Here is a 17,622-nt window from a genome sequence, read left to right on the forward strand (position 1 = left end):
ACAAGATCTCTCATCTTCCTATTACATAGCAGCAGCTTGGAGGAGGTTAATCATTTGTTAAACTGTTCAAAAGCTTCTGGTAAGAATAAAATAAGTAAACCTGCTTAGGTGAACCTTCAAAACTCAGCACTTGCATTCTTGTCTACCTCCTCGTACAAGGTGAGGTTGTGAAGATGTCGGGCTCCAGATTAATTAGACAGCCTTTTCCTGCCTTTGCATCAGCTGCATCCTAAAAGGCATACGGTAGGCTGTGTTTGGCAGAGTAATGCTGGCTGAGAAATTGCTTTCAGCAGTCTGTCAGAACCCAGGGCTGATGAGGACTTGAGTTTTAGTTTTTAGTACACAAAATAAGATTTTTCTTGCTTATTCTGGGCGTCCTTAATATGATCCTGTAACTAGAAAATATTTATCCTATCAACAGCCCCGGGAAACAGAGACTAAAGTGGTTTGACTCATATTCCAAATTTTGTAAGCTTGTTGTAAAGCTTCAGTAAGGCCCACCATAGACAACTGAGTCAATAAAATAGTCTGCATCAAAGTTTCTTTTCTCAGATCTTAGGTTTCAAGGTAGCATACACATACATGCTGAACTTTCAGCATGGGACTTACCCATAACTATCAATGTGTTTATGCTGGCTCAAGCTATTAAGTTTCCTTTCCCTTTAAACATTTTCACTTTCTTCCTCTACAGAAAATGCCTTATTTTCTTAAGACTACATTCTATTTACAAATGCACTGCAGTATTACTGCATGCTAACCTTATGTTCTTGCAAGTAACCACTCAGCCTCAGAAAAGTCACTCTTCTCAGGTGAGTGGTATTACTATCAAACCAATTCACTCCATGCGCTCGATAAACTCGGATGCCAAATTGAACATCTAGAGCCATCCTTCTTTGGCTAATCTGCTTGCACAGATTTTGTACCAGTGCAATTTTGCTGCTTAGGGCTATGCTTTTACTATTATAATTATCACCATTAGAGATATGCCTATACTTACACACATTTATTCCCTGTTCTAGTAAAAGAATGAACAGTAGACAAAAGCCATAATACATGGGCAACTGCAGGGAGAAAGTTGAAACTGTACAACCTGCGTGTGGGTGAGATTATCATGACACTTGCTCACTTCCTATCTTGCAACTGAAGACATTGATGCCTGTGAGCCAAGCTGTGCTAATGGACCACGTGAGTTTCCATTCTGCCAGCAGTCAGGAGACTTCATTTAACTCACTTTCAGTAGAATTCCAGCTATGTCAGAGACTACCTCTGCCTACAGCCTCATTTTGTAAGGACTACAGATATGCTATAATAAACATACAGCACATATGTTCCTCATGGTATGTTTGGAAAAAAAAAATGTATTCGGAGCTGTACTCATCTTCAAGTCCTGCACAAGTCATGTTCTCATGGAAATAAAAACAAAAATATGACAAGAAGATTTAGACTAGTCAAGCCAACCAGAGCAAACTCTGTTTTCCTGTATATTGGGCTGTATTTCATATCCAAGAAGGGGCACAGGCAGTACTTGGGATAGCCAAGACTCTGAAAGCACTGTAGGACTAAGCATAGCTCATACTTAGCACCCAACACTGGGCAGCACTGATATGTTCCACTCCTAAAAGAAGAGCTTGAACAGGATTTAAACCACAAGGTCAAACTATGAGATCAAGGATGTTGGCTGACACCTACATAGACAGAGCAGGGAAGAAAAAGGAGCTTGCTGCTAGCAGAAGTGCTATTCCTCAAACAGTATGTTAAACCAAGGTCATACCTGACCACCTCTGGTCAAGGTCCAGGGGCAAGTTAAGATGTGTTGGCTCCCCATGTGAGGCAGAGAAGGCTACTCCTGGCCAACTGTTCCATCTTGCTAAAAAGCTGATTGCAACACCAAGGGAAGTGCCCGCACTACTGCCGAGCACAAAACTGCCACCCTATTTGCTTACACAGAACAGCCATATCAATTTCTACCTGAGCTCCTTGCAAAGGGTTTGGAGCCACCTGCTCAAGATTTATTTTTCATTAGTTTGTGACAAGTCGTCAAAGAAATGCTGTGTTAGAGTTTTAACACTTTGGGAAAGTTCTCAGCAAGCTTGGGAGGCTGTGCGTAGAGAAATCAGTGTTTATCTTTTAATTTCCTGGGACTAAAATGATGCAAGACATTCAACAAAACAAATGGGATCACATACACATAAATGGGTGACTACAACATGAGAGCAAACACTGCTCAGAAATTTAGTCTTCTCTGACTGTTCATTTTAACTAAAAATACGATGCTGTATTCTGAAAGATCCTCCAGGCAATCATTTAGGTATTGGAGTTAATATTATACCCATGATTAGTAGTCTGGAACAGTAAAAAAACAACCAAACAAAAACACCCAGCTGTCCTTTTTCGGTAGCTAATGTCACTTACTACTTGCACCTTGACAGTTTTTAAATAGCAGCCATTCTAGTTCAGTAAATGCATTTCTGCTATGCTGGCTGCAGTAACTAGAAAAAATTAATTTGATGTAAGGTACAAACTCTCCCTGAAGGCAAACATTGTCCAACATTAAAACCTTCATTGAACAATCCTTAATGAATGTATTGGTAAAGAAATAACTATTTGAAAAAGATAGTGTCTGAATAGCTTTCTATTAAAAATATCCAATATTACCTTTTTTTAGCCATATAACTGAAAAATGAGAAGCCCTGCCCTTCTCCCACATCTTGCGCTAGGGAAAGGTTACTACCTGGCAATGATACAGGCAGTTATTGATTTAAATGATTATGGACCTGAAAAGTTCTTTCCTGTCATTTATTATCCTGTTGTAGTTGCCACCACACTTGTGCAATATCAAAAAAAAAGCTTAACAAAATGACATTAAAAAAATACTGTTTTTAACTGAAGTCCAGCGCAGATAATCACCTGATTGTTTCTTCTTGATATAATGAGCTGACAACTGGGCCTCCAAATGCAGTTTTGCTTTCTTTTCCCCTCTTCTCTGTCGTCTGAAAGAAAAAGAAAGATTGGTCCAGCATCCTGGCTCCCATCCAGTTCCAGCCTGTGCCACCCCTCCGCCGTCTCCCACCCCCTCCCCTGCCCCAGAGATGGGAACAGCCCTCTGGAAGCCTCATCTTCATGGCGGACAGTACCCCACAACCCTACTCGATCCAGAACAGCTGGGTGGATCTCTCGGCAAACCGGATCAATGCTCCTCTGAAGGTGGCCAGAAGGGTCACCCGAAAGGCAGGCTTGGCAGCCTTGCTGTCCTGCTCACGAGCCAAAGCGTTGCCTCCGCAGCACTCCCAACCATGGCCCCTTAGGACCCAAAAGCTGAGCCTCTGTGAGGTAGCATAATGTTATGTTACTAGATTGCAAGGCTTGCCTTTATAAATCTATTTAATATAGATTTAAAATTAAATTTTATAATGGGCAGCATTTCCAAATGATTTACTCCCAGGAACTCTAGGATTCTGAATGATTCCCACCATAATAGAAATGAACAATTAGAATAATGATTGATCGATACGGAGCCTCAGGCCTACCTTTTCAAAAAAACATCCTGCAGCATGGGATCTTCAATTGGCTGACTTTACATTGATGCCAGACTTTCAGAAAGGGCTAAGTGCCTGCTGTCTGAAAGCCTGACCCTATTAGGGGGTGCAGGGCACCAGAAACCCTAACTCTTCTAGGGCGTCTAGTATCTCGGTCTTCAGGTAAGCAGTGAAAACTGGTTTGCAATTCGCAGCAGTAACTCCTTATAAAACCAGCCCATTAATTGCAATGTGCTGTTGTCTGTGGACAGTCCTGTGGCTTTCCATGATGAGAGATTATCACACCCAGGGTGAATAAAATCAGAAGCAAAGGGAAAGCCGTCCCAACCTCTAGCAGTCTCTCAGAAGCTGCAACACACTGCTGATTACACCAAAAAGCGTCGCTGTCTCATCAGAATTCAACCTAGAAAGATGTTGATTTTTTTGTTTTTAATAAAACATGCTTACATTTGTTTTTCTTCCTGCTCCCTAGGTTTCTTCTGTTTTAAATCAATTTACTGTTTCCCCATAATACATTTACTTTTACATTCTGCCCAGTTCTACCTTTCAGTTCTCCTGTACCAGCCCAAAGCTGTAATATTTGGGTTTGCAGATATCACAAACATACTTCTTTATAAGAAAAAAATGGAAACAAAATTGGCTTTGAAAACTATTCTATGGCAAGTGGGCTTTCTCTAATTTAGAGTAAAAGGTGACATGAAGTTCTCCTTTCCTGAAGGCAAAGGGCTTCAGGGTCTTTACAGTGCAATGCCCCTCTTAAAAAATTATTTAGCAGAGAACCTTACTGTCCATCAATTATTTCCACACCACTTATAAAGAAAATTAATTTCCGATCATCTGCTAGTACATGCAAGAGTTATTTCTATAAAATGAAGCTATACTCACTGCTAGTCTATCATCTTTGATATTGAGGGACACTGGTCATTCAACCAGTATCAGAAACTACAAAAAAATTTTAATCCATATTCTTTCATCTCTTTCCACTATAGTTTTTGGTTGTTGCTTTTTTTCAAAGTCAGAAACAACACTTGAGAAAATACATTTCTTCCTTCTAGAGGCAGAAATTGTAAAAAAGGTTTCTTGGATTAAGTTCGCCATCTTTGCACAACCAATGCATTTCTCCCAAAGATTAATCATGTTGATCGAGTACACATAAGGTCATCAGGAAACTTAGTGATAAAGGCTTTCCCAAAAATGCTCAGGCAAAAACTTCTCCGGCTTTTAATCCATATACAGGTTACTTTGTCCAAGTAGCTTTTATCTCATCTCTTTCACACTGAAAAAGGTAACTCAGTATTCAATTTATGAATGTTGAACTAAGCTTATTCCATCACAATCCCCAATATGTAGAACAAGTTTATGAAAAGCGTACAGGAAAAGTCTTGTCTATCCTTTCAGGATTTAATGTGTGCCCCTACTCTGCAAAGCCATGAAAGACAGCATCATGGCTCCACCATTCATCACCACTGGACTTCCCGAGAGGAGTATGTCCAGGCTACAAGGAATGCTTCTTCCCAAAAACATTAACTCTGCCTCGATGCAGATACAAACTGGTTTCTTTCCAGCCACCCTTGACAACTTGCCTATACCATGAGCTCATCTGCCCACTACCCAGCCTGCCAGGGACTCGCACGCAGTATCTGAGCATGACATACAAAACTGGGTAATGAAAGGGGTGAGACAGAAGCAGTTTCTCCTTCCAAACCACGTTACAGCTATCATACTACCAGGAACGAGTATTTTTATTTGTCACTCATACTGGCTGAAGGGATCAGTAATGTGCAGATGCACTTTCCTTCTTAAATGTCCCCTTTCCTATGGCAGAAAAGGGCTTTTAGGGCTGGAAAGATAAAGGAAACACTACATATACACAGATAATGACCAGTGAGTTTAAAGTCACATTAGCTTGCAAACCATAATGAAATTAAAAACTGACACTGCACATTCCCTCTCTCCTCCTTTAAAAAAAAGGCACTAATAATTAACTATGAGGCTCTCAATAAGCCAGCTCAATTTCTTTCACTGCTGGCAGCCCTGTCCAAAAGCACTACAGATACACATGTAACTAATGATAGTTAAGAAATAACATGATCCCAGGCTCCCATCATTTGCAGCCTGAATCGGAGAGAGATGACCACAGCATTATCCGCAGTCAGGACCATGTAAGAGAGATGCTGTAGAAAAGGCAAAATTACTGTGGGCTCCATGAGCGTGAGGGGGTTGCCCTCAAACTGCCAGTTAAAACTGTGGGAATAAAGGGGAATTTGTGACAGCACGGGAAGAAACCTTGGAGGATTGCACTCAAATGCCAAAGCATAGGCAGTGGCACGTAAGAGATCTGGGAAGAAATGATAAAGAAGTGTAAGAGATGCCTTAAGAGGCACTGAAATTTCTCATGTTTTCCCCTAATTCTTGCCCATTGATTCTTTGTTGCCCGTGTACAATTAAGGCTGATATCAAAGTCACTATTACTCTTGACAGTTAACTGTGGTAGGTGGATCTGGTTGACCAAAGCTAGCATAAATAATGGGCAAATATGTGCTTCAGTATGCAGCATACGTACTCATTAAGAGACATTTTCAACTCCCCTGACTCCTGATGTGCTCACGGACTGGCGCAGGGAACTCCACTAAGCTCAGAACTATCCTTCTCAAATGTCACCAGGAATGCCAGAAGAAAAGCCGCACTCCTCCCGGAACAGACAGCAGAGCATCCTCATCCCTGCCTCGGTGCACTGTGTTTGTCAATAAAAGACCAGCTCGATTCAAGGTACAATCGCATCTCGACTGGCTGTCACTGACAATGCTGCTCCAGACGGCCTCAAAGCCTGACAACCACTTTCTGAACAAAATGGAAATACAGGGACTAATATTTGCTAACATCATTAATTCATTTTTTTTCTCCACTCCCCCTTCTTCCTTTATCCACGATGTCAAGATGTATACTTTTAAATTGTTGTCAGCCATAAAACAGACGTCGTGTCCCAGTTCAGAGGTTAACATATAATGACAGACACATTAAAAAACCCTGTCTAATGCCTCACTGAAAATTTCAACTCCATCTTCTCTTCAACGAGACAGTAGCTCAAACTCACTTATAAGCTTTAACAACATTAAAGTCTAATTGTGATTGAAAAATAAAGGAGAAAGAAGATAGTTTTATCATACTAAGCATTATGGAAACGAAAAACAATTAGAGACAAACATTTTCTTTGTGAGGGTTTGAGTTCACCTTCTGTTTTGGTCTTAAAAGTCTCCCATGATCACAGCATCATCCATTTCTCCTCTTGCATTTTTGGAGAGCAAGGTAAGAATTATCATGTAAGAGGAAGAACGGTAGTTTCTTGTCGGGGATTGGTTTGGTGGGCTGACCTCTTGCTATATCCCTGAAGACAGGACAGGGATTTACTATTTTTCATCTCCAAGCCCAAGCTTTGTTCCAATCTACACAAAACAGCCTACAACAGATTTTATAAGATGGTACTTCCAAGGGCCCTTCCAATGACTCACCTCAAACTCATGTGCCAGAACTCGTTACAGAGATGCAAGTGAACTTACCATTGGTGATTAGCTGGGACTGAACTGGACCAAACGGTACACAGCTATTTTATATGTAGGGCAAAGGACTCATGAATCTGACAGAAGGAAAGGTACAGAGAAGTCCTACAAAGATACTACAAAACAGCAGGAATAGCACAAGTTTCAGTTAAGCTTTTAAAAAAACCCAAAACCCACAACATAACTTGGAGTTAACAGAAGAGCTAGATCCTAGGCATGGGTTAAATGTAGGGCATTCCAATTTTATCCAGAGCAAAATGAGAACTCTGCCTGGCTAGTTTTGCATGTCTCGACACCCAGCACACACAGCAGCAACAGCTGTTTGGCAAGGCACGTGGCTGTGTTGCACAGCACATCTATCACCCCCCCAATTCCCTCACATCTCACTCCGGTTGTTCTCCACACCCAAAACCTTTAAGTAGCTTCACATAAATATATATTTAAGAAAAAGAGAAAGCCATTAGCAAAAAGGTTAATCTCATCAAAATACTGATCTTCGAAGTTACACTGGCTAATGCCTTAAAACGGTGAAGACTTAAGTTCATCATCATCACACATCTTGGAAACAGAAAAGTGAGACAACTTAAGTGAGAGCTACGCATCAGGATCTCACACCCGAGCCACCGCAGTGCATGGAATAAGTTCTCAGGTTATGTCCAGAGGCTACTTATTGTATTATTTTTCTCTTCCTCTGAGCCTGATGCAACTTGAGTCAGAGTAGCAGCTGTATCCGGCTTTATGGGATGGAGACAAGAACTACTCCCAACAAAATTACTACAATCAAAACTTCTGAAGTGTTTCCACAGCAGCAAATACATAGTGCAGATTCCAATCTGCATTTGTTCTGCATAATACACCTTCCTACAGCTCACCCGTTCCTCCAGCTGCAGGTGTCTGCATGGCACACTCCCTGGCTTCCCTGCATGGCCCTGCGTAGAACCCAGCGCTGGGGCTAGGGACGCATGTTACCTTGCTCCGTACCAGTTTGCAGAAAGGTGCATACACAGCAGCATAACAGTGAAACGCCCTGCTCAACAAGAACGTGGCAGCCTTCAGCAGCTACCAAAGCAGCAACCAAAATCTGCCTTGGCCTCGCAGTGTGCCTGCAGGGCTTTGGGGTGCAACTGAGGGTCCTGAGCCACTGAGCCTGGAGGAGCTGCAAGTGCTGGATGTTGACAGAGCTCTGCTTGGCAGGGGCAGGAGAAACCCTCGCCCACATCCCAGTGCCCCAAATTACACCTGGGAGGTGATCAGCAACTCCAGTCTCAGCTGCCATGACAGGACAAGCCATGTGCTGTAACGCTGTCAAGCTCACATGAAGGTACAAGTAAATCCCTGAAGTGTGCTGATTGAATTGTAATTAAACTGGTATAGTCTCAGGTGACAAGTTTTACAGAAGACACTTCACAGAGTTAACCCAACAGTAGACCTCAAGGCCTGCTTTGCTAGCCACCATGTCCCCTTAATGCTCTGGATTAACATTTCTGGACACAATTTGAGGAGTGAGGATTATTAGGGAGGCAACAAGAAAACGTAAACTCTCCTAAAGTTTCAGACACTCGCCCCCCTCCTCTCCCTCTATGCCACGGCCTGGCCATCCCCCTGGGAAGGGAACTTGGGCAGACACTAATTGTATTTGACAGCAGCAATTACACACAAGGCTGGAGATTGGAGGCTCGTTAATTGTGTGTGCCATAATTGCTGCCGTCTTTTCCTTCCCTAGTTAAGGCCAGTGCCAGGAGAGCCAAGGGGAGGAGGGTGCACTCCACCCCAAATGCAGGTGGTCCGAAGATGAGAGCCCTTGGACAAGGAAGAGATGTCCCCTCTCCCCCAACACCGCGGGAGGCTCCTGACCCGGTAACAATGCAGGAGGGTCCTCCGGCAGGGTGGCTAATGAAGCATGAAATGAGGACAAACAATGTCCTCTTCCAAAGGTATTTTCCACCTGTATCTTTCTGACTTTACAGCTCAGCTGAACTTCATGCTGCCTGCAGCAGGAGGGAAGGTAAATATTAACCCTTCAGAGGCAATGCTACTAAAGAAAAAATAATTTTACCATCTATAAAATTAGGCGCTGTATTAAACACTTGAACAGCATTAAAAATCCTCCCTTCCCCACTAAAATGTATGAGCTCAGCATTTCTCACCACTCTTTACAGACTAGCAGAGCCCAGTTACAGCCAAACAAGATAAAAATACACCCCAGCTGAGGGCAGCCTCCCTGTTGGACTCTGCTGCAAAGCCACCTTTCATGAACAGCTGCTATACCCTCCACACCAGCCATATTAATGGCCATCATAAACAGACTATTTTAATATTCCTCTCTCAACAATCCTTCTTGGCTCCCAGCAGCAGCTCAGCAAGAGTGTGCACATGACTCAGCACCTGGAGCATTTTCAAGAGATCACTGAGGATCTGTACAATTTGAGCAAACTGTCCTATAAAAAAAGGCAGTATGCTCCGCAGGATAGTCGGGTTTTTGTTGGGGTTTTTTTGTTTGTTTTAAATATTGTAGAGAGTTTAGTTAATATTCCATTAACGGCTACATAAAAAAAAAGTTTTCTGGTTCTTTTAATATCTCATCACAGAATTTCCTCTTATAAACATGATCTAAGACAGGGAAAATATTTTCCAGATTATATTAAAAAACCCCAAACATACTATAATTAATGTGATTGTGCTGCATAGTTAAACAGTGCTGTGATCAAAAACAAGGCCTTGCAGATTACTCATTTAACCTATAATGAGTTAATAACTGCATCATAATCACAGCTGGAAATCAGTAGTAAAGACAGTCAGGGGAGGGGAAATAAATGTAAAATGCTTAATGTAATTTTGAGCAAGTCTTATGCTTGCTAGTAGCTGTGATTTCATGATTCACTGTATACATTTTAACATATGCATGGACTGAAATAATATGCTCAATTAATAACCTAATGCAGTGCTTTCCAACAGTTTTTGATTTGTGGAGCTTTTTTTTTTTTTTAAATGGAAAAAAAATTTGTAGGTGGCAACACAATGTTGACAGCAGGCTCTCCTTTCCTCATCTTCTTTTTGTGGAGGCTGCAGTAACTTGCAGATTCCCAATATCTGCAGATCAAAGGGTGAAACGAGTGGCCTGTTTGAACCCTTCCAGCATGAGACACTGCAGAAACCAGGCACTTTCATAAGGGGAACACAGACCATTGCATCGTCAGTCCTGGAAGCAATCAATCACTTCTGTCACACCTCCCATATGAAAATCCACAAATGCCCAGGCAGAGGGGACCAAGCTATACATAAAAACACATCCTGTACTGTAATTGTAATTCATTTATAGATTTACATGGACATTCGTACAGGCAAGAAACATTCTGAGCCAAACTGGAAATACTGAACAGCTGCATAGCTTGGGATGAAACACGTGCTCTGAAGCTTGAAAGCTGAAGGCAACCCTAACTTTTGAGATATAAAGCAGTGATAGGACATCAGCACCCACACCCAGGCTGCCTGTTGAAGTATTCATCCTCTAGTTTCTGGAGCAACATTGGACCAGACAGCATCACAGCAGCGGCAGAGGCCAATTTCGCCATTCGCAAAAGGAACAGCTCCAAGACTGCTTTGCTTGACCAGCACCACTGAAATTTGTTTCCTCCAACAGATCTGGGTCATGATGGCAGAGGGTGGATTTATGAGCTCTGCAGACAGAGAAATGGCAGAATGAAGAGATCTTCATTGGTCCCTGTCCCTACAGACTCAGGCAAAGGAAGGATCAGAGCATATCAGCAGGAACAGAAGGTTTCTGAAGTTATGAAGTGTAACCCTTCACAGGCTCAGCCAGAAGGATGCAGCAGGATCTGGAGGCAGCTGCCTGCTGAACAGCCTTCAGTGCTGTGCACTGATGCCGTGTCTGAGCCTTTACATGCCTTTGTGCTGGTTAGTTCACCTCAAAATACTTACAGGATGCTCTAGAGACATTTAAGGAGTGCCATCTTTTCTTACAATAGGAATAATTGGGTACAATAGTGCCGAAGTATCTAAGTACTAGACAATACATGCTCTTTTAAAGGATAACTCTTTTTCCCCTAAGACAAATAGCATTTACAAGACATTAACCAATGTGTTAGCTAACATCCAAACAAAATCTTAATCTCCAGTAATTACACTCAATACCTCCTTGTTACTTTGTGTAAAGAGCAAACTAAACATAACCACTTAACCTTTTTCTAACCTGAAAAGCTGTATTTTCACTAAAGAAACCGCTTAATTATTCTATAGCTTATGTTATACACAAAACAATTGCAGCTATTTTCTTCTAACTAAAAGCATATGCTATTTTTAATTATCACATTCTCTTTTTAAACCAGCCTTTACATAGCCATGTGAAGCAGCAGGGTACATGAACCCTTCCTGTGGCTGAATACCATCAAGTAAATATCTACAACTCCACACCTAAAAATCGAGGCATTACATACTCCACAGTTAGGGAAACATGTAATTTCCACCCAAGTTGCTATATTTTTTTTAACAGCCTCTGACACAGCAAGTTGAAAGTTCTGCAGCAGCTTCAATTACTTTGAAAAATTAGATTTTTTTAATTAGAGGTTACACCCTTCCCCATTTAAAACAGTCAAGCAGCTCACACAGCCTGGTGGGTTGCCAGTCAAAACAGGAGCAAGAGTTTGAAGAGAGGCAGACACGAGCTCCTGAGTGAGCCACAGAGCAAGCCAAAGCCCACCTCCCAAATGCTCACCTCATGCCACATGCAGAGGAGACTGTCCCTTCTCCTCCCAACCTCACTCACCACCTCACTTTGCTATCCAGGGCGACAGGACTTGGGTGCATTAAATCAGGCTCTTCTAGGTTTCTGGGCACACCAGGAAAATACTGAGGTCCAGGGATGTCAGAAAGGCTCCCCACTGCTTGGGAAGTGACCTGGCCAGCAGGAAGCTACGACTGAGAGGAGAAAGCACCTCTTACCCTCCTGGTCCTCCCCATCTCCCCTTCCAGCTTCCTATTTGGTTTTCCTCCCCTTCCAAACCCCCTGTTACATCAGGCTGACATTCAGCCTGCTCCGCTTTCTGCTTCTGCCCCAAGCTCCCAACTGCATCTCACTGCCTGCTTACCTTCCCTACCCCTACAGCTGGTGACAGCATCCTGCTTGGTTTAACACCTTGCCTCTGTCAGCTCACGCTGCAACCTTCCCAGACCCCAATTTTGTAATGTTGCCTGGCACTACCGAAAGCTTCATTTTCCAACTTGTTTTAGCCAGTGGAGTTTCAGTACAGAAATGAACCTAACAGGAAAGTTTTGATTGCTGGTAGAGTCACTTCTCATGCCACAACACTGCTCCTTTCAGCTTCCAGCCTCACATAACTGCTTCATGAAAACAAGCTTTTCAATACTTTTGTTATCCACATTTTTGTTGCTGGGGAGAAGCAGCATTGCTGCTAAAATCTGCAACAAATAAAAACCACGCATGGCATTTAAAACCCTTCCTTGCCTTGCCAGAAACTGCCACCTCAAGGCAGAAATGGCAGAGGGTAATACCTGTTTGCATCTCAGCCACTTCAGCTTGTGGTCTGACATCTTAACAAATTCAACCTTGCCATCTCAATATAAGCCAAGATCTTGGGCTCCTTCTGGAAGCATCAGCACCTATCCATTTTCTGTCAACTCAGCCATAGCAGCAACAACCTTCAGCAGAGGATCAGCAGCAACTTAAACCTGACTTGGTGGTCCTTCTCTGACATTGAGATGCTTTCTCAGCTAGGAGAGCACTTGCTCAAGTGAAGTTTTAAGATCCCAGAGCACAGCTGTGTCCCATGCCTCCAATCCCACAGCTGCAGGATCACAGAATAACCAGGTGCTGTGGGACTGCTACCTGTGCACTACAGCCATACAGCAAAACCTGTTACTTCTGGACATCTATTAAGGGGGAAAGAAAAAAGCAACCAGGTCCCTGCTGCACAGAAAGTTACACAGTAAAGTACCTTGCCTCATTCTGTTACATCTTGTCATCATCAAATGCCAGCAGTTTGATACACATTATTTTAATTTATTTGATTTTTTTTTTTAAGTTGCCTCTGGTATATCTGGCTAGCATGCAGTGTTTTAATCCATCAGTAAGCCAGGAATCATGATGCTGGGATGCCACACACATCACTATGCTGCAGCAGCACACTCAGCATCAGCAAGGCAGAGCTACATCTCTAATTATTCTTTTTTCTGAATACATTCCAGATAGTACAAGATATTTTTTTGAATTAGTGCAAGATGATGAAAATTAATTCACTGAGATATTCAAAAGGAAAAATATTTCATCTTTGCTTAAATGTTTAACCAAAATCACTGCATTGGTAGCCAAAAATGACGAGCCCCCCAATTTCTTGCTTGCAATTCCAGAAGACAACTACTGTTACATTCAAGTAGCTACGAGAGAATGTATTATACTGCCCACAGTACACTAACAAACAGTGCATCAGTACTGCTGGATCTGAGCTGGAAAAATAGGGGCTAACATCGTTACAAGCAAAAGTTAGCCCTTGCAGGGCTAGTAAAATTGCATATTTAACATACAGTATGTTTTTAGCCAGACCAGGCAGCTTAAAAGGAGGGAGAGAGAAGAAGTATAAATCCTTGTCATGATAATTCTTTACTTTGAAGAAGCTTAGGAACATAGAAACATGGGCAACCTCTGTACAGGATTCCAGGTGCAGCTTTCAATACACAACTGTTTGCATTGCTGGTTTGCTTTCTAAACTTCAACCTTTCTAAAATACAGGCTTGCATCTTGGCACTGTTGTATTTCAATCAATTGCTTGAACGAGGACTGCGATGTCATAAATAAAAGGAGCTGAGACCATAAATTTCTGCGGAGATGTAAAATCAAAGAACAATCCAACAGACTCCCAGGGGGTGGGAGGCTGACACGTATTCCAGCTGTTTATATTTCCACTATGAGACACTTCTTCATTTTAACTTTTTCACTTCTGCATAGCTTGCCAGAACACAATTCCAAAAAAATTAAAATCTCACTCTGGATCTGGCATTTTGTTTTGTGCTCTACAATAAAATGGAGCTGCAGAAGAGAAAAAGCCCTATAATTTATCAAGCTTGTCCACAGGCAAAAATCCCAGACCACCACGGCTGACAGCCCCACCAGCACAGCACCCCAACGCCTGGCATGCGAGTTACTTGCTAGAACAAAGCATCCTCAGGACATCTCTGACAACTCCATCTTCAGGCCATGGGTTCATGGCAAACAACCGCCAGCTCCCACCTACGCTGTCATCGTTACGAACAGAAGTTACACATACTATTTTATTAATCCACTCCCTCACTTAAACAACAGCCAAGGGATGGCAGTATTATCTTCACAGTACTGACTGAGGACTTGCACTGCCCGTGAGCCTGTGCTGTTTTTAAAAACAGTAAGTATAAATAGGAAACTGAATTTGATTTGCTGCTCAGAGCATAACAGTCTATACAACAAAGCAGGTAGGCAACACACTACCTCCTACTTGGTGTGCCAGAGCTGAGCTACCTTGCGTGGAATAAAATTGATAAACAGTTACATGTGCAAAGACAGGGACAGAAAGGTAACAAATAACCTATGGGCAGCTTTGTTTATGAGTAGGACCTATATCAAGTACTTAAAGCATCAGTACATTTTCCTCATGAGAAGGTACAGAGAAGCAAAGGACGCAACACTATCCACCTTTATTGCAGAAGAACAGGGAAATTTAGTTCATGTTTGTAGTATGATATTTTACTGTCTTATACAACAGGAACAAGAAAACATCCCCTTGCTAGTAAGAAAAATTGGTTCTGAAAGCATGCTCCAAAAGCAAAATACTCAAGGCCTAACTTGTACAGCTAATAAACTGCCATTTTTCCAACTTGGATAAAATGAGGTGTGTCACTCTGCCTGTAGTTTTGCATGTAGGAGTAAGGTGTATACAAACTGCGAGCTTTCATTAGCCATGCATAGCACAGATTACTCCCTCCCACAGGAAGGCTGCATCTACCACTAACTCCGCTTGCATGCTAGACTGTCCCTCAGACAGCTGGCAAAAGGCAGCAGGGCAGAAGAATGCCTCTGTGTGTTAAGATCTAGCCCCTCTCAGGATGTATACCAAACTAGCACATACCCCAACATGGTACACAAAAAAACCCCCAACTCTGCAGTTTTCCTAAACCCAGAGGACATTGTAGTCTTACATGCCCCAAAGCCAGAAGCCTGGGGTGGATCAGTTGTTTGGTTTTGTTCTTAATTTCTAGTGTTTCCTTTTCTGTTAAAAGAATAATAAAAAAAATACTGGCTTGCTGGTTTTTTGTTTGTTTGTTTTTAAAGGGGAAGAGCCTGATTAGAGTTTATGAATTATCTCAGTGATGTGCTTCTTCCAATGTGGTCATCCATTGAAATAAAAGCTTTCAAAATATATATATAGCAAACAGTGCAGTTTGTTTTCTGCATTTTGTTACAGTTTTTATTCTTAAGTACAATTATTAACATTTGGGTAAAAACAAACAAAGAGTCAAACATGAAATTCACAAAGGGTGAACTGACACACAAGGATCTATACAAACCCAGAAACGGGAGCAGTGAAGAGCAAAGACCTTGGCAGCACTGCTGCATAGCTCCCAGGAACGCAGGAGGGTCCTCTCCCCAGCATGCTGCATTAGCACAGCACAGGAAGGCAAGCTTTAAGGAGCACAGCCATAATTTGATTAGTCCCCACTTTACACGATGCAATTAAATTGCTTTTATACTACAAAAGAAATAAAGTCACTATTTTCAAAGTTTTTGACCTCGCAAATATTGAGGTCATAAATTGAGACATTTACCCAAACTAACTGCACAGCAGGTATGTGAATACGCTGCTGCTCATGACAGGCAGAGACCCAAACAGGTCTTTTCCCTCCCTGCTCTTCCCACCCACCTTGTAATCCTGCCCACACCACTCTGCTGCTCTCTCCCAACCACAACTGGTGGCTGCTTGGACAGATTATCAAGGGAGACATCTGTTTGACTGACAGACGAAACAGGAAAATGATGGGTGCGCTCATTTTGTTTACAGACCACAGTTTTTCTAATGCATTTCTTAATTTCCTGAAGAAATTCCATCGGCCTGCAGCACTAACCAAGAAATCCACAGGTTTCAGCCTGAAACTACAGTATGATTTACCATTCACTGATGTAATTCTTAGAAGTTGACCAAACATAAAACCTGTAAACTGCAAAAGAGCAAAGCTTCTTGCTCCAGACACGAACAGGCCAGATTTGAGCAATGAGTCCAAATTTAAGAAAAATTCAGGTTTAGATTTCCAAATACCTGTTTTAACATCATTGGATACACAGTTTGTATTTGAGTCACTACAGAAATTTTAAGTTGCCTTGGAGATCCTATTTAAATACAAGAAGCTCATCAATTTAAATCAATCATTAAAATATTCCAGTAACACCTGGTACAATCTACAAAAAGCATACATACAAACTCAGCTCCTCTGCAAATCTGGGAATTGTTTCTCCCGCTTTTCACTGTATCCTTGAATTGCAAATTCTCTTTTCCACATTTTAGTTTCAACTTGCTTGTTGCATTTAAATTGTGATAGAGAAAGGTTATTTCAACAGAAAGAAGGGGGGATGGAGCCCAGCCCTGTGCATAGGGTAACTGGCCGCCCACCTTATCAAATATTGCCCCCTGCAGTACTTCCTGCAAAAACACCCACTGGCCACTGGACAAATCAATTTGCTTTATTCCTGCAGGTTTTCCAGCTTACTGGACTGCTCTGAGCCTGCAGCAATAGTGCATTTGCTATTTTATTCACTCTGAAGTTTGTTTTCTTTTTCATGAGACTGACTGTCTATTCCCCAGGAGTCCTCTCCCGGCTGCTCCAAACACCACGACTTGGTGCTCCCACACCGACACAGCAATACAGGTATTTTATTCCTATTGACTACTTGGTCAAGAGTACAGAGAAATAAATCCTCCTCTACTCAAATAAGGCATAGAACAGTAGCTGAAAAAACACAGGTAGCTTTCTCCCCTGCAAACATCAGTACTGGAATTTCAAACCTTTAAGAGCTTAAAAAGATGTTTGGTGAACGTATACCGTCTTTGAACTCGAGCTCTCTTCCTGCTTTGCCTTAGAGACATGTCTCTGCTCTTCAGATTCCTAGTATGCAACTTTCCTCATTACACATCAGAAATCTTACTAAGTGCATTATTGGTGAAGTCGAGTCAAACAAGTTAAAATACCTTTTTTTTTTTTAATATAGAAATAGAAAATCATTAAGTCCTCCTGCAAGTTTCAGCAGTCAAAGCAAAGAGAAAGAAGGCCTCTAAGTGTTTGGGGAAGGATGCCACTGAAGTCAGTAATGTGACAAGCTGTTGAGATTGGAACTGGTAAATGTGCAATGTAAGAAATAGGAAAAGGAAGTATTTAGAATCAAGAGATGCCAAAACTGCAATCAGCAAATGGAAGGATAAAACTGATGAGCAAATCTGGATGCTTTTTTTATTATTTATTTTTATTGTTTAAGC

The 17,622-nt window shown here is 41.9% G+C and overlaps 1 protein-coding gene across 3 annotated transcripts in view; it reads right to left on the bottom strand.

The window, feature by feature from the left end:
* The window catches only part of ACBD6 (acyl-CoA binding domain containing 6), a 91,743-nt gene that overhangs the window by 60,782 nt on the left and 13,339 nt on the right, over positions 1-17,622 (bottom strand). For all 3 annotated transcript variants that reach the window (XM_076339689.1, XM_076339691.1, XM_076339690.1), the window contains exon 4: positions 2,908-2,990. In XM_076339689.1, the coding sequence (XP_076195804.1) occupies positions 2,908-2,990 (83 nt within the window). The remainder of the gene's footprint in view (positions 1-2,907; positions 2,991-17,622) is intronic.

The sequence above is a fragment of the Aptenodytes patagonicus genome, chromosome 5 (genome assembly GCF_965638725.1).
Source record: "Aptenodytes patagonicus chromosome 5, bAptPat1.pri.cur, whole genome shotgun sequence".
Taxonomy (NCBI): domain Eukaryota; kingdom Metazoa; phylum Chordata; class Aves; order Sphenisciformes; family Spheniscidae; genus Aptenodytes; species Aptenodytes patagonicus.